Genomic DNA, 20,264 nt, shown 5'->3' with positions numbered 1-20,264 from the left:
ATGAGTGCTACCGGCTTCTGTGGACTATACTAGGCCTCCGGTGGGGCTCCGCTGACGGGGCCAGTACTTGCGCTGGTAGTGCACAGGGCTAATGCTTGCATAGGTCGCACTCGATAAAAAGTCCGAACATTGCGTAGCGGGGGGCGCTAGGTCGCCGCTGCTGCATCCCCTCTTTTGTTTACCCCAAAAAAAAAAAAAATTTTATTAACCCAATCTCACATTCATTAATCCATCAGGATCATCTTTAATCCTGTAAGGTATTATATCTGAATCCACCATAATATAATTTGATATGAATATGGTTGTACCACCATCCGATTGAGAAGAATCGATCAAAATAAATTAAGTAGGTCAATCTGAAGTCCAGACCAGTACGAACAAATGAACGGCATCAATCAAAACAGATTAAAAACACCAGATAAATCTAAACCAACACCACTCAATTAATGCAATAACTCTGATTCAACACCTTTACTCAATCTGGTTCAACATTGCAAGTTGCAACTGCCATTCAAACAAAACAGCAACCATAAATTGCGTTTGGCAAAGAGCCTTATTTAGTTTACATTCTGGATTGTATCGGTTGCTTCACAAATCCCAGCACAACAGCATAGGACAATTTTAAATAAAAATATGTGTTTCAACGGTCACATATGAAGAGTGGTCAACAATATCAAGTGGAGAAAAGGACGAATGTAAAACATATCCAACAATGGTTAATCTCCATGGATCAACAAGAATCACAAAAGCTTGACGGGAAAGCCTAATAATTTCATAATTTCACCGAGCAACAACTGCAATCCCTTTTCTTTTCCTTTTTGGTCTTTTTCACTCCCTTTATATCAGTCTTGAAGAAGCTCACTATCATTTCTCACAAGCTTCACACACACAAAATGAAAACCAAGAAGCCAAAGAACCTGGGGAAAAAACCAGTGGAACCAGCAAGGAATATGGTTAACCATGTCCGAATTTCACTACAAGGATATATGCTAATTAAGGCTTGTCACACATCTTACCGCACATTTCAACAACAAATACTACCCGTCAAGCTGCAATGCTCTTCTGAAATCAACCGCAGCATGAACAGGCGTTAATAACTGCAAAAAGGAAAAGACAGAAAAGTTAGTTTTTGCACTACATGGGTACTAAAGCAGATGGGTCATTAACAAATCCCCATAAAATGTATAAGAAACCTCGACTTCTAAGAAGCCAGATAATTTAAGTAAAAATGAGATTGAAAATTTTAAGGATTTACCTAGCCTACTAATGTATGATGTATCAATCAAAATGAGAAGCGCTTGGCCATGGGTATTCACGAGGATTCCAAAATAGACCCCATGATCAGAACGCTAATAGTGGTAGGTAATAGATTCTCCAGAGGAAGCAAAAACGAACACACACACACACACCCACCCCCCCCCCCCCAAAAAAAAAAATAATAATAATAATAATGGTCCTCAACTCAGTAATTTTAATGTAAAACTATTATATATAATCACGTCATTCTCACCTCTTTTTAGACAAACGTCACAAACCCAATAGCCTAAATATCAAGATAATGCATTTGAGAACTGAAAGAAATGGATATTTGGACACTAACCTACAAAATCACTGCATTAGTGAACCATCAGGCAAAAAGCATCACTGCATCAAATAGGCTACTTAAAAAATCAAATCAAGTAGGAAGCATGTCGGAGAGATGAACTTGAGCAGAGAGAACTTTCCGGAGGAGCATCTGAAGAGGAGATGGATCAAATTCAGAGGAGTAATAAGAAGATCAAGCGAGGGAGACAAAAGAGGAAAGGAGTTCAGCCGAAGGCGACCATGCCATGAAGATCCTACGCCGACATGGTGTCTAGGGGACCGGACGCAAGATCTCTTGACCAGGCATCATTGGATGAAGAGGAGGATAGTTTTGATATTGAAGGCTTCTATTTGGGAGGCTCTTCAGACTGGGAGACTGATGATGAAGAGGAGGAAGAAAGATCTGACTGATGATGATGAGTTCTGTCCCACCATCAATGTCTCTCGGAGGCAGAGAGACTAAGAAGACCATGGAGGCGATCACTGATCATCAAATTCGTCAGAAAATCTATTGGATTTAAGTTATTGTCCAGGAGACTTCAGCAACTTCACAAACCGAGCAGGACTCTTGGCATTGATAGATATTGGCTGCGATTATTACATAGCAAAATTAGGTTTACTGCTAATCTGACTACAGAAAGGTGATTACGGAGGGGCCCTGGATAATTGTTGGTCTCTATCATTCAGTCCATAAGTGGGAACCTGACTTTCATCCCATGAGCGGTGAATTGAGGAAGTTGATGGTCTCAGTGAGGTTCCCAGGAGTGTCCATTGAAAATTTTGACGGAAGATTCCTCACTAATCTGGGAGGAAGCATAGGCAGAGTCAGAAAGGTGGATTCCACAACAGAGCATGCGACAAGGGGCAGGTGTCGCAAAGGGGTGTGTGGAGATTGACTTTAAAAAATACCTTTGGTGTCCAAATCCCTGCATCTTCTTTGTTATGGATGTGGTTGGTTTGCAATCAAAAAGAGAACTGTTGATGTGAAAACAGATTGATCCCCCTGGTAGAAACCTAAAATAGACCCCAAGCCCATGCAAGCAAGCTGGCTGAACCCTGGTTTTTTTTTACAGCGGTATTTATTTTTGGCATTTTTAGCCCTATTTCATTGCTGAATCTAATTCCAAAATTCTGGTAGAGTTATTTTAAATTCCTCATTTGAGTTGTGATTATGTTGGTTTCCTAAGTTAAGTTGTGGATAAGATTAGACTCTTTTTACAAGAAGAGTTCCAATCTTTTAGGAGTTTGTTTTTTATTGGAATTTGTCTTTATCAGTGGCTGTGATTCACTTAGCTAATGAGTCTTTTCTTTAAAGAGGACTCTTATAGATAAGTTAGTCTTTTATCTCAAGAAGAATTTTCTAATTTAGGTGGGTGTTAATTAATTATAAAAGGGTATCTTAACTTATAAAGGAAACCCTAGTTAAGTTGGTCTCTAAGTCTTAGTTGAGTCAAGATAGTCTCTCCCAGTTTGAATTATATTCTTTCTTTTAAACCCTAGTTAAGTTGGTCTCTAAATCTTAGTTGAGTCAAGAGAGCCTCTCCCAGATTGAGTTATGTTCTTTCTTTTTTATGTAAGGCTATAAATAAGCCAGCCTATGATTGTCTACATTGAATAAAGAGTGAATATTGCTTGTGGGAAGCAAGTCATGATTCTCTTCAAGAGGGCCTAGGCGGATTTGTAGCTTCTTTATTCAAGTGCAGCAACCTCTCTTCAACAAATCAGCAGCTCTCTCAAATCTCCAGCAGTTAAACAAGTATACACAGCCCAGCGCCTTCCCCTGCATCCTACCTCCATCACACCCCTTCCCCACCTTCCCTACACCCCTCACAAGTCACCGTGCCCTTCCGGTGTTCTGCACAAGAACTCCCACCCCCTTCCCCTGCGGCTGCCATCCCAGTCCCCTCTCCCCCCCCCCACGACCTTTCTAGCACTCTCCCCACCCCTTGAGATAGCCCCCACCACCCTCTCTCGGACTCTCTTTCCCTCCCCTCTCTGACTTGTGGCAACATTAGAGCAGAAAAAAGAAAAGAAAACAGAAAGAAAAGAAAGAGAAAAAGAAGAGAAGTTGCCCAAGATCTTCAATTCCTTGAATTGATTTCCCACTAAAGTCTTCCTAATTTTCCCCTTCAACCCATGTCCAACATAAAAGCCCTTCTCAAACCCAATTTCCCTTCCATCCAATAATATTTTGGATATCCCAAAATTCATTCCTTAGAGATTTTTGTTAGACCTTAACAAACCTTAGGATCCCAATTGTGTTTATTCACCTTCCTTCCCATTCCCATCTGCCCATAGGTTCCCCAAAAATTATTAGATTATTTGTTGGAAGATTCTAGGCAAATCCTTAATTCTAGGGAATATTTCCAAGAAACCTTAACCCTAAAATCGGATTCACACCAACTGTACTTTGTACAAGGAGCCTAATTCAGATGAATCATTACCACCTGCAACTGAAAATCCATTACAAAGGGAGGAAACAACAAGGAACAGCAGTGAGAGGTGGCGCCAGCAGATGCCTACTGTCTATGGATGATCACACGAAAACCAAAATATCAGAAAGATCCTCACCATGGACCCGTGAGTGGTGCTGGCAGGGCAAATACGCAGATGGATGGAGGAAATTTGCTTCATGACGGAAATGGAAATCAAGAATCCCTACAGTTTCAGCCTCTCGACTTGATGTGCTGAGAATGGAAAATAATGAAGAGGATAGGGTAGTGGGGAGGGAGGGAAAATTCATAGCAGTCAAATGGAAGCAAGTCACCCTTTCCATGCTAGTCAGATGGATTTAAATGCTAGAAATCCAAGGGAGGAGGATTTTATGGAAGTTGGAGGCAATAACGAGCCAATTGTGGAATTTTCATGAATGCTCAATCTTTGGGATTGCCAATGAGGATGCTTTCCACTATGCTGGATGACGTGGAACACGCCAAGAGTGCAATAGATGCTTTGGGAAACAACAGTAATCAACGGATACAACTTTATGTGAATCCTATTTCAGGTGAAGAAAATATTAACCCATATCTAATGATGGAAGATTCCTTTTTATTGGACTTAGAAAAGAGGTTTAACGAAGACGAGTATCATAGGAGAAGCAGAGCCACCCAATTCGAATACCCCAGATCGGAATTGAATGGAAGCTGAGACGCTGGGGAATGGTAGGCAAAATCGTCCCTTGTGGGGACATTATGGAGATGGATGAAGACTGTTAATGCTCTTCTTCTGTGTTTTTATAAGGTTTTTTGCTGGAATTGTAAGGGTGCTAGCAGTAAAGCCTTTTCTGCCACCCTAAAGCACTAAAAAAAGGAGTACATGCCAGTTTGCTTTATTATTTTGGAGCCTGGAATCAGTGATCATAAGGCGGACAGAGTGATCAAGTAAATTAAAGGTGCGGCTTATTTGAAAAGCGATGCTTCTGGGATGGTGGGTGGTATTTGGTGCATTTTTCTGAATGAAAGTTGGTAACTGCTGTCTTCTTCAAACTCATAGTCAATTCCTGCTTCTTGACTCAAAGGATACCCTTGGCAACAACTGGATTCCGGTGGCAGTGTATGCGAGCCCTCAGAAGACCAATCAAAAGGTGCTTTGGGAGGGGATTTGCATGAGGCTGGGGGTTACTTCCATGGGATGTGGCTCCTAGTTGGAGATCTTAATGTATTGCAGATGGCTCTGTAGCTCACAGAGGAGCTCTAGTCTCTGTCAGAAAAGGCATGAATTTCAGAGATAATGTCGATCAGTGCAATCTGATGGACTTGGGTTTTAATTGGTCCCAATTTTCTTGGGAGTGGTCCATTATGGAACGGTTACAGTCGTATTTTCAGGAGACTGGACCATGGCCTTTGCTCTGTGGATTGGTGGATTCTTTTCCCAATTGCTTTGGTGAGTGTCATCCCTAGATTAAAATCTGACCATCCTCCTCTACTGGTTGAGTTGTGCCCTTGTCGAGTTCCTTTCCAGCAGCGACCTTTTAGAATGGAAGCAATGTGGTTGACATATAGATTTCCATAAAGTGACCAAGGAGAACTTGGATAAAATTTGAAGCTTCCTGATGCTTTGCATAACCTGACAGAGTGGAATAAAAAGTGCTTTGTCCGGATAGAAGCTTCTAAAAAAGGATTAAATGCTAGATTGGGTGGGATTCAGCATAAGTTGGCCATCTAGATTGACCTTGAGAAGGCCTATGATAGATTGAGGTGGGATTTCATTGAGAATTCTCTTCAGGCAGCTGGAGTTCCTTCTAGATTGGTGGAAGTTATCATGCTTCATATTACTTCCCCCAAGTTGAGTGCTCTTTGGAATGGTGAAGTTACAGAAAGTTTTAATTCGTCTAGGGGACCCCTTCTCCACTTACATCTTTGTTTTATGCAAGGTAAGGTTCACCCATTTTGTGCAGGATGAAGTGTACAATGGTGCTTGGAAGCCTATCAAGATGGGTAAAAGAGGACCAAATATTTCTCACTTGATGTTCAATGACAACGTTATCCTCATCGCCGAAGCCTCTTCTTCTCAAATGGAAGTCACCCTTAACTACTTGAGGAAGTTTTGTGATGCTTCGGGAGCAAGGTTAATGTGGAAAAATCCAGAATTTATTTTCAGAAAATGTGAATAGATCTCAAGTGAACTGATGATTTTGGCAATTATTTGGGAGTCCTTTTTGGGGAAGAAGATCAAAGTAGAGGGAAATACCATTACATCATCTCTCAAGTCAAGGAATGGCCGTCGCAGTGGAAAGTTAATTCTTTGTCCCTCAAGTGAAGAATAACACTAGCCAAGTCAGTAGTTATGTCTATGCCTTACTACTCTATGCAAACCAGCCTTTTACCTAAGGGAATCTTAAATGAAGTGGAAATATTAGCTCGGTCTTTCATTTACGGGGATTCTCCCACTCAAAAGAAGATGCACCTAGTTAACCGGAAATGTTTTTTGCCATTCTAAAAGGGAGGAGGAATGGGTTTCAGGAATCTATCGTTAATAAATGAAGCTTTTTTGATGAAGTTGGTCTAAAGATTCATGTATCAAGACTCCCTATGGGCAAAGTTGCCTATTGCCAAATATGTTTCGGTCCGCAAGGGAGCTCCTTTTCAGTGGGTGGTATGGAATCTCCATTATGGAAAGAAATGTGTAAGGTAACCCCCAAGGTCTTGGAGAACTGCAAGGTTATTATTGGTCATGGAAGATTTGCAATGTTTCAATGGGATCATTGGCTTGAACCGAACTTGGCAATTGATGAACTCGACAATACACCAAAGCCTAAAAGTATGGCTCTAGATTCTTTGAGAAGTTATGTGAATAGCAATGGAGAATGAGATTCGCCTAAGGTTGGTGGATTTTTAAACCACAATGCGATGAGGAAGCTAGAGGCTATACATCCTCCTCGGCTGAATGATGGGAGGGATTTGATCATTTGGTCTCATTCACTTAATGGTATTTTCTCCATCAAATCCGCTTATAAGTCTCTTCTTGGCACTGTATCAAATCCTTCAAAGGCAAGTTCAATGGAAGATATTGGACCTTGGTTTGGAGGCGTAAAGTCCCCCTACATATCTGCAACTTTCTATAGTTGGTTAGCTTGAACAGAACTTTAACGAAAATTCAAGATGGAGCTGCAGGATAATAAGTTGTGCACTTGTCTGTTTAAACAAAAGGGAGGACACACTTCATGTTCTTTGAGACTGTTGATACACCCAACGTAGAAGATCTCGCTCGCTCGCCACCTTGAAAAACCGAGATCTCGACCATCTCGGAGAGATCTCGATCGATATATACAATTTTTTGCGTCAACTCGGTGGCCCATCTCGATGGGTTTTAGGGTCCTAATTGGGTTAAAACTTGGTATTTAGCCTATTTAAGGCCTTTGAACACATTGGTGGCCTTGGATTTGTCAGAAAACAACCCTAAGTACGACTTTTAAGTACCCATAGTGTGAAACCGAAATGTGGTAGGATTAGGGAATGCAAGGTTATACAACATGTAGTATAGAACCTTTAAGGCATATAAATGAAAAGCAAGTGTATCAAATGCATCAAATAACCTAAATGTCATCAAAATTCCATTCATATGAGTATCACAATCTCAATTTTCAAGAATTGAATAATAAATTATACAACCATCAGAAGTTCTATATAAGTCATTAAATCATAAGTTCATAAGACATGCAGAGAGAATGATTGATCTTCCTTTGATGTTGTTGATGTGCCAAGAGTAGTTGCAAGTAAAAATCCAGCCGAAATCCACCAAAAAAAGGCAAAAATTGAGAGTTCCAGCGAGATCCAGGGTGAGATATGGTGAGATATGGCCAGATATGGCGAGATGTAGCGAGATATGGCGAGATATGGCAAGATATAGCAAGATATGGTGAGATATGGCGAGATATAGCGAGATATGGCGAGATCTCGAGCAATCCCAACTCTCTGCTCTCGACCTCCATCTTGTCTCGCTTCTTTGAAAAAGCAAGATATCTCACGAGATCTCCCACCATGGATACACCAAGTGTATTTGGTGGCAGTTAGTTCCAATGGAGAGTCAATGTAGGTTTATAATTGCTTTGGAGATGAATGGCTAGCCTCTAAGATCTGTGGGGATTCGAACTAGCCAAAGAGATTCTCTTGTGTTCTTTATTTGCTTTGAAGTTGACGAAACCAAGAAACCCAAGAAGAAGACTTCCCTCACCTTGGCAAAGGGAGAGTTCTAATTGATGATTATTGCTCTATGGTCGCTGAGGCTTCGGATCCTTGCAGGCTGATTCCGTCAAGGAAGAAGAATTTTGGTGGCTTGGACAAATGGAAACCTCCACGGGAAGTGGAGTTCAATGTAATGTTGATGCCTCATTTGGTGGAAGGGGAGGCACCTAGGTGGGGAAGTAGTTTGGGATAGGGAAGGTACTTATGGTGGTGGCTTCGCCAAATGAGTTCAGGCTCGGTAGGTACTCGAAGCTGAACTTCTAGCAATTAAGGAGCTAGGCTGGCCATGGATTCTAGGACTTGGCCGTTGCAGATTGAATCTGATTTATCGAAGGCTGTGCCCCTGTTGGAGCCCAGTCCTCGTGCTTAACAAACAGTGGTGAATCTCATGGAGGACACATGCACCCTTGAAGGAGTTGGTGGGCACATAAGATTCAACCTTGTGGGCAGAGAAGCAACTAACGCTGCTGACTGAATGTTGACTGTTGAGGGTGAAGTTTAATGCTGAGATTCCCTCAGTGTTCTTTCCGGATCTCCCTCTTGATTTGAAGGAGATCCTCCAGGCAAGATTTGGTGTCCTCTTCTGAGTAGCTTTTTGGTTTTGCAGTCTTTTAACCCTGTTAATGTAAACACCCCCCCCCCCCTTCCCAAAAAAAAAATTCAAATCGAGTTGCTAAAGATCCACACTTCTGGAAATCTCAAGGCTCAAGGTGTACATAGAAATGAGAAAGATTTAACTCCTTTTGGAAAATTTTCACTTCAAAATTCTAAGCCCACAAGGGTACAAGAAGACCATCTGGTGAACTTGAATACCATATTTGCAGTTTAAAGCACAGAAACACAGTCCTCCTTTTCTTTTCTTTTCAATAGAAATTTGAACAAATAACAAACTAGGTTTTTCTTTTGTATGCATCATTCACAGTAATTTCCTGTCCACAGTTCACAATTTCCTAAAAATTTTAGTCAACATAAATAAAAGCACCTCAGCAGCAGTATACCCCTCCCCTTCTTACCTACTCTAGCAGATCTCGGGTTTGCGCTTCCTATCATACATGCATTTAGGCAACCCTCTCCCTCGATGCCCCTAAATCCCTAATGGCCCTCAACAGGATTGCATATACATATGTCTAATAAACAAAAGCAGGAGAATGGTGGTAGAAGCTTAAAACTGTCACCTACCTAGCATATCTGACAACAAATAGCTCCCCAAATTGCTCGGAGCAAAAGCTGGAGATCACAAAAGGCCAGGATAAGGCCTGAAACACCAAAATGTTAAAATTAACTGAAGGTCATTACCAAATTCATGCAACTAATTTTTCCCGAAAAGAGTAGCAACTGCTGACCTTAGGTGTTATTCAAATAAACTCAATCTTATGTATATACTTCACTGGCCAAAGTTCATCTCCGAGTATCTGCAGATTGCAACCATATTATTCAGAATCAGAAATGAGATCAAATTGAATAAAAGTTCAAAAAGAAAGAAAAAAAAAAATTCAAAAAAAAAATCATTAGTTAATTCTAGATGTTTAAAGGATAAAAGTGTCTGTATTTCTTTAAGAGGTAAAGCATTTCAATATACCTACGAGGCTTGTTTTGACGTTGCCCAAACTCATCATTTACAAGTTCTGCGAGAGAAAAAGCATTTAGTCAAAATCAAAAAACCATGCCCCAAAAGGAAAAGAAAAAATTAGAGCTCCATCAAAAGCAAGGCAACTTGAATGTCCAAATGCGTTACCGGGTCCTTGAGGATTCTTCCACGCAGTATTAGGCTTATCTGGACCTGCCTCTTTGCTGCACAGAATTTAACAATAAGGAAAATTCCCAAATTTTGCAAAATAGAACAATAGACAAGCCAGATAGTTCAAGGCAGAAAATGAAATGATGAAGGGATGGGGAGGAAGCTATCAGAAGAAAGACCAGCTGAAAGACAGAAAATAAAAGAGCATACTACAACAAAGACCATAAATAGTTAAATACTATAAAAATTTGTAGAAAAAATAATTAGACCAAAGAACAGAATCCTAAGAGGCTCTTAGTCAAGAACCAGTACAAACACCTTGCACAGTTCTTTATTCCTGGGCAATGGTTGACACATTGTTCTGATATATTTTCTTTTAACATTCGTAATTTAGTCAACTCAGAGCTATTCTAGTAGACATCTAGTGCCACATTATCTGTTATCAAGTTTTCAAAGACAAAACATGTTAAATTGAAAAATACAAGAAACCTGAAATTTGAGTGATGGTTGAAACTTGAAAGTAAAGGAACTGATACTAACCCAGACGGACCCAACGAAGATGTCTGCCCTGATGGACGAGCACAATAACCACCATCAAGAGCAAAATAAGGAGAACAATATGTAGCTCCCAAAGCTCCTGCAGCACCAGCCAAGACCGGCATCCTGGATAAAAAGACATAGAAGTCCATTACCTTCAGCATTATAAAATGAAAATGTTATTAAACTTGCAAGAAAAATAGCATATTTAGCCTACAGGAAACAAAATACATTAGTTACCAATAGTCATCTATTAAAACAGCAGCAAGAATATATGCTTTCTGATCAGAAACAAAACTATGTTAACCTAAACTATGAGGATGATCTTCTTCTTCTATAGAACATTCATAGTGACACACACCAGGGTGGAGTGGTAGAGAGAGAGAGAGAGAGAGAGAGTTATTTACATACCATGTCATCTCAGAATTCCCAAACCCAAGTTGTGGCTGAGCAACATATCCAGGAAGTGCCATACCAACAGCAGGGACTCCAAGGCCACCAGGATGCTGACTTCCAAATTGCATAACTGCATAACCAACATCTAAGTGTTAATAACAACAGAATTACATTTGATTAACTCAGATAAAACACAGTGACATTCAACAGTTAATCAACTCATGATACATGCTATAGAAACACATAAAAAGGTCACAAAAACACTTGCTGCGCAATGCTCATATTTATGCAGGACCTATCAACAGGTGCAACCCATTGTGAGCATAAGCTACACCCACCAAGAGTTGGACATGAAAAATCAAATTTATGGAAAAATTACCAGGCAAAAGTGCTGCAGTGCCAGGGAATCTTTGATCACCTTGAACAACGCCCATTGCCCCAGTGGTTCCAATAACCTGAGCACCATTGTACATAAAAGACCCTCTTCCACTGCCTTGGACATTGCCTTTCTCTTTTCCAACTAAAGCAGTTTTGGACTTGCTTGGGCCTGAAGGAGACTCTGATTCTCCAAGTTCAGGAGAATTCCTGGATGAAGTTTTAGGTGGAGAAGGGGTTTGAAGTCCACTACTTGGACATTGACCCAGCTGCTGAGAAGCTAGCAAAGGTTGGACTGGAATTTGAACAGGCCTTGGCTGAACAGAAGAGGGTTGTGCAGAGACCCCATTAACTTGGTTAAGAGATGTGGTTGGATGATAACTAATCTGCGCTGGGATAGCTACACCCCTTCCCTGGGCCCTGGGCTGAAGAGACTGAGCCATAATAATGGGCGAGGTTCCAGAAGCCTGCTGCAGGTTGCTAGATGGCTTCCCAGTTACTGTACAAACTGACTCATCAATATAAAGCCTGCCAAAACCAATAGGATCTGCCACATTTTTCCCTCGGAGCAATGGATTGGAGTGGGGTTTAGAATACTTATCCTCCATTCCAGAAGGAGAAAGGATCCTACTGGCATTTCCAGATGGTAAATCGCTTTTCTGTGGGACAGAGATGTCGTGACTGGACGAGCCAGATGGATAAAATGGAGGAGAAGCAGAATTCAAGCTTGAGGCAAAAACATTTTTCCTGGGAGGAACTGTATCTGATTGTACATTTGATGTGTTTGCTGGTACTCTCCCTGAACTAGCATCTGAAGTTGTCTCAACTGCTTTCCCAGATCTTTTAAAAAAAAAAAAACAAAAAAATAAATGTCAAGACATGATCTGAGGAAGAGAGGACATCTAGAGATGGAGTAACAAAGCATTAGTAGTTTGAAGTTTTGACTCACTGTTTGTTTTGATTCATTGGAGGTTCCATGTTGCTCTTTGCAGGAGGTTCATACTTTCTGGGCCCTCTCCCTCTTACCGTCTTAGAAGTACGGTTTTGATTGCTACTGTTGTCATAACTTCTAGACTTGCTCCCTCTACCAAATCCCTGGTCCATACCTCGGTGCTTCCCACGACCTCGGAAGTGGCCTTTAGGTTTTCCCCTCACCTAAACATACAAAACAAGTGAGGAATAATTGCCACAAAACTAAACAGCCAAATAAAAGTCCAATGCAGTATGTAAACTACTTAAGTGAAAAACTATTTGATTCTGATCAAAATTGAAACAAAATAATAGCAGTGGGAAGGATGGAAGACCTCAGCAAAATTAGTGGGTTCAGAAGGCAAAAACATGGCTGCAATTTAGAGGAGTTGGCTTAGAATGTTTATCATTTCTGATGAGAAAAGCAGAGTGGGGGGAGGAATGCCTCTCAGCCTCCAATAAATTAAGCCTTGAATGTTCCTAACCAACTATCCTGGTTGGATCCACTTTTTTGCTTTAGAAAACTGACTTTTGGAAGCCTATAAGTCAGGATCCAATAAGCTTACCCGATAAAATGTGATCTTACAATTCCATCAAATTTAGGAAACCAAGATCTGTTTCATGCGGGATAATAATGCACTTTCCCAGCCCCCCCCAACCAGAAAAAGATTAGGTCGGAAACAAAGAGCCATCACTTATAGACAGTGTCAATGAAAATACTGACATGTTCAGAGCGTGTTTCTTGCGAAGTCATCTCTTCGAACTTATCATGCCCCCACTTCTGATCATCTTTTGATTCCCACAACTTCCGTCCACCAGGAGCACGCCTGAATGCAATAAAAGAAATAAATTAAGAGATCATGCATTCCCTCCCTTCAGTTAAAGAAGCATTTTACACAGAAAGCCAAAAGTTAGGTCCTCTTTGGTTACAAATATAATGATATGAAATACAGTATCTAAGTGGTAGTCATTACCAAAATATGCATTTCATTTTTGTTTAAGTTTTCTTCACTTTGTTTCACTCTTATCCAAACAACACCTAAGTTTGGGAAACCTCCGAACTCATAAGTGAGCGGATAAAATCATACTACTACTATAAAAGCATGAAGTCGAAAATGGCTATGTTTCTATTTCCTTAAAAGTCCTTAATCATTTGATTTGCATACAAAAATAAATAATACCCAAAACTGTAACTTTATTTCACAATATAATAACAACCAATATTAATTGCAATTCCATTTTCAAAAATACATAATCTCTTGATAATCATTTTCTTTCTTCTATGTAAATTAATTTTTGTACTACTTAATGTTTTTTCATTTCTTATCATTTTGTTTAGTTTAACTAGTTAGTTACTCTCTCCCCTCCTCTCAAATTATAGGAGATAAGTTACTATGCACACTACTACAAAGAAGAAACAATAAATATCTAATTTTTTAATCAAAATTAGAATATCAATAAACACTAAAAAGTCTATTTATGAGATTAACCTAATACCACATCAATTCCAGTGCAACTTTACTTCACAATTGCAAAATTGTAACTTTTATTCAGCTAATTCGGATATAACAACACTTCAAAACTTATAGTTCATAATAAAATGAACATGTCAAGAACCACTTAATATGTGTACATTGAAATATATAAAATTTTATAATTGAAGGTTTTGGATAATCATTCAACTCAACATGTCAAGAACCACTTAATATGTACATTGAAATATATGAAATTTTATAATTGAAGGTTTTGGATAATCATTCAACTCATTAAAAATAAATAGTCTTAAAATAAATAGTCTTAAGTTAGTTCATATTGTTATGAAATTAGAAATCAAATTACCTGAGATTTTCTTCTTATATGTTAGCAATATTTCAATTGCCTCCAGCTAGTAGTATTTCAATTGTCTCTAGTATCTCAAACTTATTCTAAAAATGATTGGATAATTATTCAACTCATTAAAAATAAATAGTCTTAAGTTAGTTCATATTGTTATGAATTTAGAAAACAAAATTTACCTGAGATTTTCTTCTTATATGTTAGTAGTATTTCAATTGCCTCCAGTTAGTAGTATTTCAATTGCCTCTAGTATATCAAACTTATTCTTTAAAAAAAGATAAATATAAAATCATTGTATCAAAATATAACTAAACACATAGAATAACTAGAGATAGCCACAAAAATTCCAATTATCCATGCGGATTTTGTTTATTAGCCTTAATCATGCATATTGCATTTCTAAATAAAAATGAGTAAATTTAAAGACACCCCACGACAATTGGAAAAAAGCATTGACACCCCCAAAAATATATCAAATTAGCAGTGACATCCTAGAATGCCTCTTAAATTTTCACAATGGTAACCTCTGTTAGCAAATGCCGTTAAGTCATGGTTAGATAATTTCACAATTCCTATATCACCCTTACTCTGTTGTGACTTTACAATGTTAACCCTGAAAAATATTGACTCCTAATTTTCATATTATTTCTTCCTCCATAAATTCCTTCTTCTTCCTCAATTTTCCATTCTATAGTATAAAATATACAATAATACAACTAACGGTGTATTCGTCATCTTTTTAACTAATTATCCTTCTAACGGAAAAGGAGGTGATTGTCAATTTGACATACTTTTGGGGTATCTACGCTTTTTGCAAATTATCTTGGGGTGTCCCTGAAATTTTTCCAACAAAAAAGAATGCATAATGTAAAACAAAATAGTTCTAAATCACGAGGAAAAAATAAATGAAGTAATCTTAAAATGCTTCACTCAATTAGTATTTATAATAAACATCACAATTTTAAACACCTCTTTGTGTTCGCTTGATTCACTTGTTTCACTACTTCACATTACATAGTTTGAAATATTATTTGCTTTCATAATACATCCAACAAATAGAGTATTATGAGATCTATTAGTAATTTTCAACATAAATGTAAAAACTAATTAATTACCATGTCTTTTCTATAGAATTTAATTTCCATGCCATATATGTGAGATATATTACTCCCCAACTTTGTTTGATCTTTTTTCTATACCCTCATATTTGGTTACTCGTGCATCTGCACGTGGAAGTTTACTGTTATCAACATATATGTTTTCAAAGCCTAAAAAAAGCATCGAATCTATACCAAAAGTTTGAGAAATCTTTGCTCCTCTGATACGATAAATGCAAGTTATAGCACAGTGCATTATTGTCGGAAGTTTATTAGTAGTTCCCTCTCCATCTCTCTTCAATGTTATTGATTCATTCGGATTTAACCCTTTAAAGAAATCCATTCTACACTACCCCTCCTGTTGGGTTAACAACAATTCTCATATATAACATTAGATTGGGCATGCCATCATTCTTATAAAATTATGGTCTAATGGATATAGAATTGATTCAAATGCTTCTATCAATTGCCCATTAAAAGGCTTTTTCATGCTATGCCCCAAACACGCTAAGATAATCAATTATTTCTCATTAGTCTATCTTACAAGAAAACTTTTGCTCCACATCATTCAACTAATGATGAAATTGTTGATAAGTAATTCAAACTAGAATACTGAGGGTGGAGCTTTGAATAACAATTAAATTGCTTCATTGTGACCAAATGTGAGTCAACTGATTCATAAACCTCTCCATGAATCAGCAGTTAAGGCTGTGTACATTATGACCATTCTCAGACATTACAATATACTTTTCTTTTACGTTTAAGATGATACATTGCTGTTCAGAACCTCGTAATCCAAAAAAATATGAAAAGGACAAATATGTCATATAAAAAAAAAAGATATGCATAAGACATTAATTCAGAATTCAAGAATCACTAATAGATGACTGGATTGGTTTGGTTCAAATAAAAGCTCAAACCATAACTCGGTCCAAAAGATATTTCAGATGAGGTCTCATGAACAAGACAAATCTTATACAATGATACTTGGGACCCAATCTGAAGTTCCTACATATCTTGCAATTCCATGGAGTCCAGACTTCCTGCAAAGTGGGGCTTAGTTGGAGTCTCATCTTTTTTGTCATTAAAGTGATGTAATTGGCTTTGATTAATGACTCTATCAGTCCAGTCAAGATTTCAGTAGTTTTCTTTTATCTTATTTAGTTTCACTGTCTACCTGAGATACACATAGATATGTATGGAGAGTTCGAGCTGCTATTAGTCATCATTGACTTTAGGATGTTTAAGTCAATAACTTCTAGTTTATTTTTTCATCTTCATATGAGGTTAGTTAATTCTTCTAACTACATGTAATGCTTAACAGCCCCCACGATTTGATGGATGGATTGGTTTTTCCTTAGTTTGGACGTTGGATTGAGATGGCACCCTCCTCCCATGTTTCTCTGTATTCCTTCTCTCTCCACTCAATCTTCTCCTCATCCTCGCAATTCCATTTCTTATCATTACAATTCCTAGCTCCCTTTCATTCTATCTCAAAAGAAAACCAACCAAAACGGATCAGTGATTTGATATACATCAATCACACTCTAAATTTCAGGGAACACCATTTATTTTTATCAATGTGTGGCCTACTTCATACAGAAACTATCAAATCTTGTATTCACTCTCCCCTTCAGATGCTTAAAATGATCCCCATTCGTCCACTGAACTGCTTAGGGTAATATATTCATCTTCAAAAAAAAAAAAAAAAAGATAATGTTGCCAATAATGATTGTCAAACTGTAGTGATCGACTTGTAGTTGTGACATCTCTCCCTCAAAACCATAAAGCGTTATTTTATTTTATTTTTATATAAAGAAGAATCCGAGTATACAATGAATACCTGTGTCGACCGCCGCCATTGTCTCTGAAACGGTCATCGTGCATGTAAAAAGCACCAGCAGTCGGCACAGCGAATGGCTCGTTCTCCTTCTTCTCCTCTTCCGCCTGATTATGATTGTTATCGTGATACTCGCTTGGCTCACGGTATGTAACACCACCAGAACCCGGCGCTGCGACTTGAACGTCGAAATCGCCTCCATCGACATCAGCTCTCCCCTCGAATTCCCTTTCTTCCTCCTCTGCTTCTTCTTCTTCTTCTTCTTCTTCTTCTTCTTCCTCTTCCACATCCTCCTCCTCCTCCTCCTCCGCATTTTCCTCTTCTTCTACCTCATATTCTTCTTCATCATCATACGCAGGTGCTCCGCCTTCATCCTCCGATTCACCATCCGAACCGATACCAGGCATTGTGTCCTTCCTCAGAGGCTTCTTACTCTCATCTTCATCTTCTTCCTCGTCATCGCTAGCTTCCCTCCTACGTATAGCCAAGGTCCGCATCACCTCTTCTGGATCGCTCTCATAATCCCCTTCTTCCTCACCTTCGATCGCCATCAACTCTTCAATTAACCAAAAGAAAATCTCAAATCCAATCGAACAGAACAATACCCCTACAAAATATACGAACCCTATACAAACTCACTGCTTGAAAGAATCCAATCTGAAGAGACTGAGAACAAATTTAAAAACCTAAACCGATCGGAATCCAATTTGAAGATGGATTTCAATGCGATTCGGCTTTCGCTTTTCCCTTCAACCAAAACCCTTAGAACAAAACAAGCCTTGTTCAACGAATAATTTGGCGAGTTAAGATTTTTTTTTGCTCTTTCATCATCAAACGGAAATAAGTTTTTTGTCCACGTGGAATCGAACTTCCATGAAAAGTAACGCAGAGTCTATGGATGGATTATCACTAAATATAGGGGTAGTTACGGAATTTGCCAGAAACACCGGGAAAGTGGGAAACCAAGCGCAGGACGGAAATGATAGCCTTCCTGAGTTGTTGCTGAATCATTCACTGACACGTGGGCTTTTGTCTTTGAAATTAAGACGTGGGCTTAGTGCGAGCAGTGCTTCAGGCGGGCTTTAGTAATGAGAGGTGAAGCCTACCTAATGTTTAAATAATAAAGCGTAAAGATGTAATAAAAGGCGCCAACGCAAAGGTGGAAAAGTGTAAGGATGCGAACCCTTTAACCGTATCGAATCGCGCAGTCTAAAACCGCACTGTATCATACCGTTCAAAATTTGGTACGTACCGTAATCGACACCAAATTTCTTCAGTACAGTTCGATTTTAGGTGCTCATACCGTCGATACGTACCGAAACCGTACCGAATTGGTATCGTACAAAATTAAGAGATATAAATTGTAATTTTACAATTAAAACACTTGACATTTTCCCTATCCCTAATTCCCTATTTTAGTTTTTCGTTTCATCATTCAATTCTCTTCTTAGATTTACTTGTTTTGTCTCTATTAATTAGATTTATTTGTTTTATCTATGTTAATTTAATATTATATCATTGATTGATCACAATTTCATTAGGATCTTAATAAACTAATAACAAAAGTGGTATAACTGTATAAGTCATTTGTACAAAAATTGTACAGTACTAAATACCGTGTTTAAACCGTTTTCCCGTACTGATTTAATACCGAAATCATACCAAACCATTTTTGTAAATACCGATTCTGTACCGTACCGTTTAAATTCAGTACGGTACGGTGCTGATTTTCAGTATTCAAAGTTGGTACAGCACCGAAACCGTACCGATTGACACCCTTGACTCTAGTGGTTGAAACCAACACTAACATGAAGAGGTTCCAAAATATCCTAATTTTGTCAGCTTAATATAACCGCTTTGTATCCAACAAAATAAATAAATAAATAAAAGTAGTAAAAGGTTCCAAAAAATAAGAAAATTGAAATTTAAGAAAAAACAGACTTATAAAACGTTCGCAGTTTTATCTAATTATGTTTTTACTTCAAAAAATGTAGCCCTAAGTGCTTCTTTTCTTTTCTTTTTTTGCTTTGCCTCATAGGGTTTGGTGCTACTTGAGTCCTTCAATTGGAATACTCGACCGATGTCCATCCAAAGGAAGCAAGGGTCATGCTTTCATGGCGTGTGGTAAGATACATGATTTAGTTATATATGAGAAAGTTTTTTTTCCCTTTTGGAGCTGAGGTGTTTTCAATATATAAACTTATACATAGAGCCAATGATGACTTAATAAAGCGTTTAAAGGCCCAACCTCCATAGAATAGATCTTGGGTTCGCACCCATTCGGCAGCATTAATGCTTCCTTGAGGATTTAATCGTGGTAAGCACAAATTGGCCCAATCTTAAGGAAATTCAAATTTTTAGTCTTTTACTTATGAGGTATTAGTTTTTCTTTAAATTTATTGCATGAAAAGTGTTGATTAAGTTGATGTTGGAATCAATATATGATTTAGTTATAAATGAGAAAATGGATTGAGTTGGGGTTGCAGTCAATAGTCATGTTGAACGAGAGCTTTAGACGTTCAATAATGGAGAAGTGGGGACAGCTCCATGCCATTCATATAGTAGAGGTCCCACCTAAGTATTATGCATGGTAAGGATGATTTTTCATCCCATTTCTAATTGCCTTCCATTTGAATTGTTTTCACTTGATCTCCTCCTTGCATTTTATCACTCTCCTAGTTTGACTTTTTTGATTTTTGTAATTTGCAATCTTTTCTATGTTTTATTTGTATACGTTGTACCTTTTATTTTTCCATTTGTGGTAGTTTTTTTTTTTTTTTTCATAATGTGGGATGTAGGCTGAAAATTCTCTTATGTAAAATCACCCAATTATTTCCCTCTAATAATTTAGATAGTCGTGGACCCTTGGAGGTGAGACCCCACCACATTAATGTTGTAGAGATGTTCGCCTCCCTCCTTCAAGGTCAGTGGAATCAAACTTGGGGGTATATTTGTCAATGCAGGGTTGGTAGGGTGGTAAGATCTATACTTCTTAATGGAGAGGTTATGGGTTCGACCCTTGCGACGACAAGCATCCCCCCTGAAGATGTAATAAAGGTGCGTGCAAGCTGGTCCAGATGAACCTCAAATAGCAAAAAATTAAAAAAATATATTTTGAGGGTATTTTGGCAATGTTTCCGTTATGAGATATCAATTTGTATGCAAAACTATTTTTTAATATTTTTGTGCTAAAATACAATTATTTGCTT

The 20,264-nt window shown here is 38.3% G+C and overlaps 1 protein-coding gene across 1 annotated transcript; it reads right to left on the bottom strand.

Annotated features, from left to right (window-relative positions):
- Positions 1-271: 271 nt before the first annotated feature.
- LOC149024996 (protein MLN51 homolog) lies at positions 272-17,901 on the bottom strand. The gene is made up of 12 exons (XM_089145189.1): positions 17,059-17,901; positions 13,007-13,109; positions 12,263-12,468; positions 11,318-12,153; positions 10,954-11,068; positions 10,546-10,668; positions 10,003-10,058; positions 9,847-9,892; positions 9,611-9,679; positions 9,447-9,523; positions 1,017-1,097; positions 272-917 (listed from the first exon to the last, which is right to left on the bottom strand). Exons 1-9 carry the CDS (start codon positions 17,604-17,606, stop codon positions 9,652-9,654), a joined length of 2,061 nt encoding a protein of 686 aa, XP_089001315.1. The 5' UTR covers positions 17,607-17,901; the 3' UTR covers positions 272-917; positions 1,017-1,097; positions 9,447-9,523; positions 9,611-9,651.
- Positions 17,902-20,264: the final 2,363 nt, after the last annotated feature.

The sequence above is a fragment of the Hakea prostrata genome, chromosome 2 (assembly GCF_041222555.1).
Source record: "Hakea prostrata isolate BN-2017 chromosome 2, UWA_Hpros_2, whole genome shotgun sequence".
Classification (NCBI taxonomy): Eukaryota; Viridiplantae; Streptophyta; class Magnoliopsida; order Proteales; family Proteaceae; genus Hakea; species Hakea prostrata.
Note: the sequence above shows the minus strand (reverse complement) of the source record. Positions and strands in the feature narration are given on the sequence as shown.

What these genes read in the sequence shown, in the direction of transcription:
- LOC149024996 (XM_089145189.1), bottom strand. Translation starts at nt 17,606, where the DNA reads ATGGCGATCGAAGGTGAGGAAGAAGGGGATTATGAGAGCGATCCAGAA. An exon ending in AATGGCGGCGGTCGACACAG is followed by an intron (nt 13,110 to 17,058) that starts GTATTCATTGTA and finishes TATTGCATTCAG; the next exon opens with GCGTGCTCCTGGTGGACGGA. An exon ending in CCAATGAATCAAAACAAACA is followed by an intron (nt 12,154 to 12,262) that starts GTGAGTCAAAAC and finishes TTTTTTTAAAAG; the next exon opens with ATCTGGGAAAGCAGTTGAGA.